The sequence below is a fragment of the Apis dorsata genome, unplaced genomic scaffold, assembly GCF_000469605.1.
Source record: "Apis dorsata unplaced genomic scaffold, Apis dorsata 1.3 scaffold_469, whole genome shotgun sequence".
Taxonomy (NCBI): Eukaryota; Metazoa; Arthropoda; class Insecta; order Hymenoptera; family Apidae; genus Apis; species Apis dorsata.
This window is the reverse complement of record NW_006263708.1, coordinates 10,227-18,074: the sequence shown is the minus strand read 5'-3', so window position 1 is coordinate 18,074 and position 7,848 is coordinate 10,227. Positions and strand designations below refer to the sequence as shown.

Sequence of the window (7,848 nt, the reverse complement as noted above, 5' to 3'; positions counted from 1 at the left end):
CCGTGTCGTAATAGACGTCTAGGAATAGGTCGCGGCACTCGCGCCTCACCGCTCGGGAGGTGGTGAGGAGGAGGGCGGTCTCGAAGTCGTAGGCGGGGGGGCTGTAGCGCAAGAATTGGAAATCGACGAGGTAGCAACCGATCGGTTCGCCCTCGCCGTCCGTCTTGAACATGATGTTGTTGGACCACAGATCCCGATGGCACATCACGTTCCTCCACTTGTCGGACGGGACCACGAGCTCCGGCAATCTCGGCACCCATTCGCAGATCCAATCCTTTATCGCCCCGGCCTCGCCCCTCCCCAGACCCTCGTTCNACGGCGGCCAACGGATGTCGAATCGCCGGCCCTGATCGGCATCGCCATTCTCCCGGCGTTGCGCGCGGCTCTCGACTCGTCGCGTCGCCCACCGAACGCCGAAAATTTATACGAAACTTGGGCGTTGTAAATACGAGCGTTCGAGGGAAAACGTTGGAGAATGATTCCTCGACAAACACCGTGTCGTCTTATCGGTGCCGCGAAACTCTCAGATAAAACTACGGAACGATGCGTTGATTGGGGAGGGGTGGGGGAGAGGGAGAGAGAGAGAGAGGTCGGCGCGAACGGTTCAATGAGGCATTGTTTCGACAAACAATGTCCCGATTCTAATAATTTATACATCCCGTAAATCTGCCGGAAATAGATATGACGAGAGATGTGCGCTCCGCGATTTATTTATTGTTTTTAAGGGGAAGAGAGGAGGGGAAAGAAATGTTGCCACGCAACGATCGCGTGCTACGTTTCGAAGACGATATTTCTGTATAATTATAGTGATTTATTGATGTACAATAAGTTAGTTATCTCGAGAAAAATTTCTATGAATTAATCGTTTTATTATTGGAATAAAATTGGAGAAAAATTTCTATGAATTAATCGTTTTATTATCGGAATAAATAGAATCGATGAAATTTCGATTTTTATCTCGGCGTGAAATTCTTTATTCTCTTTTCTAGAGGTTTCGAAGTGGATGCACGAGTTTCGAAGTTTGAAATTACTCGAGAAAAAGGGAAAAAAGGATATTTTGGAGTCATTGTTGGAAATAACGAATAAATATGGAAAATTTTTTTCACGAAATAGTAACGAATCACGGGAAAAAATACGCGTCTGTATTTGGTGTTTGCAAAAGGAAGAACTTTTATGGATACGCAAAGTTGAAATATCAGTGGCAATAAATGGATTATCAATTGACGAATAGTTTTAAATCTTGGGACAATATGAAAGAGCAAAAGCGTAACGTTGGTTGGATGAATTGTTCGAGGTTTTCTTTTTTTCCTTTCTCTCTTTCTTTTTTTATCAACGCTATATAGTTATCGCGTTAAAGTTTCGACGAGAATGGAAGAGTTATTAAATAAACGTCCAAAACGTCGCTTTTGGCGTTCGTATCTCATAAATTACGATCAAACACGATCTTACACAATTAAACAAACGAAACGAGTTGGATAAATATTAGAAGAGCGTCGAAATGAAAATCCGATTTATCGACTTTCTTCGTGAACAACGCGGTTCCTCAATAAAAAATCCAATTTTTCTTTTTTTTAAATCATCGAGCAAATACAAATATATTTTTTTTTACACCGATAACAATCTTACAATTCTCGATAAATATATAGTATTGTACTTTGTTCCAATTTTTTCTTTCTTTCTTTCTTTCTTTCTTTCTTTCTTTTTTTTTAAATTAATTTCAACGTTTCCGCTTAAATCCCTCGAGTGGATAGAAAGCATACAACGCCTGATTTCTTTTGGGAATGCTTGGCAATGCTGATCCTTAAGGGATTAATGTCGGATGCGCTTTTAGCACCGCCAGCGTGGACGTGTAAATCCTGAAACAAATACGATATACCATGGAATTTTCCCGAGTAGATGTAGTATTCGCGCGAAAAGAAACGCGCGAAAGTTGGATCGGGAAATACGCTTAATTTTTCCACTTGGAGAAAAGGAATTGCATACATGCTCGTCGAAATTGTTCATCGTGAGTTTGTGACAACCGCTTCATTTCATTTTATCCATCTTTTGTAAATGTAATAATAACCTTCGTAATTCATTTGAAAAAAAGAAAGAAAATGAAGTGACGAAAAGAGAGGCTCGTTTCCGAAGAGCTACCTCATAATGATCGAATTTATTCGCCAAGAAATACGAAATTCTTCTTAGAAAGGAAGATCACATTTTGGATATCTCTTCTTCGTTACTTGACGCAAAATTTTCGAAGGGCTACCTCGTAATGTCGAAGCCTTGGTCGAATTTATTCGCCAAGAAATACGAATTCTTCTTAGAAAGGAAGGTCACACTTTGGATATCTCTTCTTCGTTACTTGACGCAAAATTTTAGAAGGGCTACCTCGTAATGTCGAAGACTTGGCCGAATTTATTCGCCAAGAAATACGAATTCTTCTTAGAAAGGAAGGTCACACTTTGGATATCTCTTCTTCGTTACTTGACGCAAAATTTTAGAAGGGCTACCTCGTAATGTCGAAGACTTGGCCGAATTTATTCGCCAAGAAATACGAATTCTTCTTAGAAAGGAAGGTCACACTTTGGATATCTCTTCTTCGTTACTTGACGCAAAATTTTAGAAGGGCTACCTCGTAATGTCGAAGACTTGGCCGAATTTATTCGCCAAGAAATACGAATTCTTCTTAGAAAGGAAGGTCACACTTTGGATATCTCTTCTTCGTTACTTGACGCAAAATTTTAGAAGGGCTACCTCGTAATGTCGAAGACTTGGCCGAATTTATTCGCCAAGAAATACGAATTCTTCTTAGAAAGGAAGGTCACACTTTGGATATCTCTTCTTCGTTACTTGACGCAAAATTTTAGAAGGGCTACCTCGTAATGTCGAAGACTTGGCCGAATTTATTCGCCAAGAAATACGAATTCTTCTTAGAAAGGAAGATCACATTTTGGATCTCTCTTCTTCGTTACTTGACGCAAAATTTTCGAAGGGCTACCTCGTAATGTCGAAGCCTTGGTCGAATTTATTCGCCAAGAAATACGAATTCTTCTTAGGAAGGAAGATCACGCTCTGGATACCCCTTTCGTTACTCGACGCGAGGCAAAATTAGATTGACTGCGTTCCACGAAGGACCGAGAGAAGTATCGGCCGATGCGCAGCCGATATAATTATTGCTGATCGAGTGAAGCGGCGTTCGTCCATGATTCCCTGCCGACCGACCGTGCATCGTCGCTTCTCGTCGATGTCGACAGGAAGAAGAGAAAGAAAATAGGATCCCTTTGAATCACGATCAAATCGTGATCAGTGTGCACGGCGAGCGTTATTTATTCGATTTAAAATTAACCGAGATCATTAAGCGTCTTTTGTTGGAAGGAAATCGAGGTAATATCGATGTTCGAGCAACGAATTGATCAAAGGAGATTAAATATTTATTCGAAGAAACCAATTCGAAATTCGTGTCCTCTCTCCCAATACGATTAATATTTGAACAGGTGACGGTTTTTTTCGTGCAACAAATTCACTTCGTTGGACTCCGGCCATCGTTAAACGGCGAAAGTTTGTGGCCGAGACGACTTTTTAATTGGCCGGCAACAACACAGGACAACGCCGCGCCCTCGTCTTTTTTATTTCTTTCCGTGAACAATCCCTGCCGTGAACAACGAAGAACGCGGCCACAACAGTCCGAAACAGAATTCTGATTAATTGACGTGGCTTTAATTAAACTTTTAATTAACGGGGCGAAAAAGAAAGAATTTAAAAAGTCGCCGCTTGGCCGTGACCCTGGTCGATTAACCAGCCACGACGAATATCTGGCCACGTTAATGCGCATAAATTTGCAACGAAATTTCTCCTTCGATCGAGATTCCGTCTCGCGAGTTGAACTTTTGATGTTCATCGACGCTTTTCTGCGGAATAACGACCATATAAACGAGAACGTCGAGAAAATTGTTGCAACCGAGAGGTTATGTCGCGTAAAATTAATATTTTCATCTGTCGCGAATATTCGATATGATAAATTGCTTTCTTGATACGTTTAATTCCATATTTATTCGCCATATTATTTATATCGCATTTAAAGGAATAATATTTTCACGGTATATTTCACGGTTTTCACGAACAATTGTATCGCATTCGCGAGCACGCGTTCTATAGGGAGTGTATTTCTAGGTTATATAAAATCCTGCTCGACTTCCTTTCGTTACTTTACTATACCTATGAATTTGAAGCGATCTCTCGATACCCTTGCATGAAACTTGATACCAGCTAGAAGTAGTAGGTATATTCTCGTACCTCCTTCTCGTGTCTACCCAGCGTATTCGAAAACAACGAATCGAGTATCGCGCTACTTTTGCTCGAATATGGCAAGTGGAAAGGTAGAGATACAGTTGATACCAATTCGCGATACATCCTCGAAGATAATGGATAAAATTGTCTACGCTTGGGAGAAGCGTATTTCGAAATTCATGGTAACGAAATTAAAATCGAAATTATGCTCTCGCGAGAGACGTTTTAATTAATTTGCAATACCGATTTCCAAAGCGGAAATTACATTCGAAATTGTGGTTAATTTGGCTTCGAATTTTCTACTCGTAAAGAAAATATTTAAGCTTTCCAGTTAAATCCATTAATGTTTGTTTAATGCGTTGTTTGTATTAATTATTAAATATAATATCGTTGAAAAGTGAGATAATGGCATTAACGAACCATTCGACGTTGGAAATCCGAGGTGGAAATTATGATGATAATCGTAAAACGTAAAAGTGTGGAATTCTCGATGCATGTTTAATGAAGGTTTTTCGAACCAATATTGGTTTAAATTCCGTATATGCAGGAGCAAACGTTATATGCACATCTGAAACGATTCCACCGTTTCTTTCGTTGATCTGTCCGACAGCGTGGAAATCTGTATTTAAGTCGGCAAAAAGATAGCCAAGGATTAACAGAAAATATACTATATTGGTTAGAATATAGAATGTTGATAAAAATGATCGATCGAATATAATTTTATGCGAGGAAATAATGGAAAAGTTATCAAGTTTGTATTTTATATATAAATAAATTTTAACTTGGTTTTGAAATTTGAGAACAAATTTCACGTGCCACTTCTTTTCAAGTTATATTCTCTTAATTCAAAATCGAAATTTATACAGCGAAACAAACGTAGGAAAGAATTGGCACTCGAAATTTTATCAAGTTTTATCGAAACATCATGATATACGTCCATCATGGTACGATCATTTATTTAATTTTATATTTTCTTATTCGAAAAATATATATATATATATAGTTTGAAAGAATTCAATACAAGGTTTTTCTTTTCCTCAAACAAATATTTTTTAAAGTTATGGAATTGTCATTTCATTTCTTCCTTTACTTTTGTAAATTATCGAGGGAATACATTTTGTTTATAAATTAGATGAAGAAAATAAATATAAAATTTAGTACAAGTGGCGCCATCTCGCGTTTGGACGCTGGAAGTTCCTACTAGTTACTAGCAAAGCAGGATATGCAAGGAGGTATTCGTGACGTCACAGAGAAGGAGATCAACGTGCGAGAAGGACAGATAATATCCCCCACCATTTCGAAAACGCTAAACATTAAAAATTGATTAATTACATATTTTTTACTAAAAATTTCTACACCTTTAGGCTCGTATCTTAAAGTTGAAGCTTCGCCCAAGTTTCTCGTGTTAATTTTAACGCGAAATTCTTTTTAATTATTCATCTATCAACAATTATCCTAGACAATGTTTCGATCGAAATTTCCTATTTCGTAACCTAGTAATAAATAATCGATTTGTTCGTTTAAATGAAAGCAGAAATATGAACAAAAATTATACGTGAAAATAGAGGAAGGAATAACGTTTCAAATGCGTGTATTTATATTTATAAATAAATTCTATAATAATGAGGAATTAATGAAAATCGTGTTAGGTATTAGCGGCGTCGGTATGGTCGGTAACATTAATCGTTAATAAATAATTAATTAAAAACGAATTCGCGTCGAAATTGACGCGAGAAACTTGTATAGAGTTCTAACTCTACAAGTTACAAGTTTAAAAGTGCAGAAATTCTTAGTAGAAAATTAAATTTTAATTATTTATTAACGAATAATGTTACCGACCGTACCAACGCTACTGATATGCAACGAATTTTTCATTAATTTCTTATTATTATAAAATTTATTTATAAATATCTATATATATATTTGAAACGTTATTTCTTCTTCTATTTTCATGTATTATTTTTATTCGTAATTACGCTGTTGTTTGAATGAATAAATTGATTATTTATTACTTGGTCACGGAGTGGGGGATTGCGGTCGAGACGCTGTTTACGATAAACATTAATAAATTATTAATTAAGAAAAATTTTGCGTTAAAATTGACACGGGAAACTTGTACAAAGATTCGACAAGAAGATGCGAATTTAAAAGTGCAAAAATTGTTAGTAAAAAACGAATAATTAATTAATTTTCAATATAGAATTTTCAAAATGGTGGGAGGTAGGTTAGTCTCTGTCCTTCTCGCACAAGTTCTCTCTTTGTCCGTGACGTCACGAATACCTCCTTGCATATTCTGCTTTGCTAGTAACAAATCGAAGCTTCCAGCATCCAAACGCGAGATGGCGCCACTAGTATTAATTTTTCTATCGCTTTCTTTACACGATTTGTACACAAAAATCACGCAATGATATTTCTATAATATTGAAAGAAATATGTCAGATAGGAAATTAAATTTTTTCGTTTCTTCAGATTGAAGAAGATAATTTTTACGTTAAATTTTAAATTAGTAATTCAAGATTGAATTGAAAAATCGATGTTATTTATTTATACATTGTACAAAATACATATAGTATAAAATAATATACAAATATATAAATATACATTAAATAATAAAACATAATATACAATATATATATTGATTAAAATACTTCAAAAAAATAAAATCAAACGTATAGATTATAAATATACGAAAATTTCAGATGAATGATATAATTGTTATCGTAAATGATAAACGTTCTTACTTATATCGTCGTTTAATTCGATCGAATAATAAATCGATCGTTAAATTATATAGAAGAAAATAGATTCGTCCAACAATAGACTCGTTTTAATTGAGACAAATCGGTTTCTCCTGTTTCTCCTCGTCAATGATTAATTCAAAGCCGGAGCGAGAATAAAATTCTTTGAGTTTACTGGATCGATGATACTTCTTGTCAGGGACATCGATTTGAACCCTGTTCGGTCGACCGTACGAGTGACTGGTAATCATCGGGATCTTGAGACCTTTATTCTCCCTCGAGATTTCCAACCAAATAAGACTCTGCTTGATACGATCGCAACGCGGCTTGCCGGGATCGAAACCGTCCACTTTATGAAGACGCTCGTACGCCCATTTCGTGCTGTCCTCTTTGTTATTGTTAAAATAAGAGATCGAATGTCGCGGAGCGAACGGTTCCAACTGAAATCAATTTCTTCCTCCGAGTGTATTGCGTTTCAGGATGATTTTCAATTACGTATTAATACTTACACGGAGGATTTATCAAAAGGAAAGAATTTCTTTTCAATCAAATTGAAAATATTTTTCAAAAAAAAAATAACTGGTTAAATATTAAAACAATGCAAAAGCTGCAAATTTAATCGAATACCAGAATTTTAATCTTGCATACATCCCCCGAAATATTAATACATAGACGTGGATAGGATAGGACGTGATATTTGATCGTGGATAAAACGGTGCATCACCCGGCCGAGATCTGAGACAGCGTTATCGAACAGCGGAAAGAAAAGAAAATTTCGTCCCGAATAATAGATTTCCCGGGCAATGCGGGAAATGGTTTTTCCGTATCTCTCGTACCGAGA

The 7,848-nt window shown here is 36.7% G+C and overlaps 2 protein-coding genes across 2 annotated transcripts in view; both read right to left on the bottom strand.

The window, feature by feature from the left end:
- LOC102675964 overlaps positions 1 to 2,004 on the bottom strand; it is a 2,370-nt gene extending 366 nt beyond the window's left edge. Inside the window, exons 1-3 of the mRNA XM_031512550.1 lie at positions 1,984 to 2,004; positions 1,761 to 1,856; positions 1 to 346 (exon numbers count right to left, since the gene is read on the bottom strand). Coding sequence (XP_031368410.1) covers positions 1 to 346; positions 1,761 to 1,856; positions 1,984 to 2,004 — 463 coding nt within the window. The remainder of the gene's footprint in view (positions 347 to 1,760; positions 1,857 to 1,983) is intronic.
- Positions 2,005 to 7,090: 5,086 nt separating this feature from the next.
- LOC102676338 overlaps positions 7,091 to 7,848 on the bottom strand; it is a 1,240-nt gene continuing 482 nt past the window's right edge. The window contains exon 2 of the mRNA XM_006620016.2: positions 7,091 to 7,447. Coding sequence (XP_006620079.1) covers positions 7,097 to 7,447 — 351 coding nt within the window. The 3' untranslated portion in view covers positions 7,091 to 7,096. The remainder of the gene's footprint in view (positions 7,448 to 7,848) is intronic.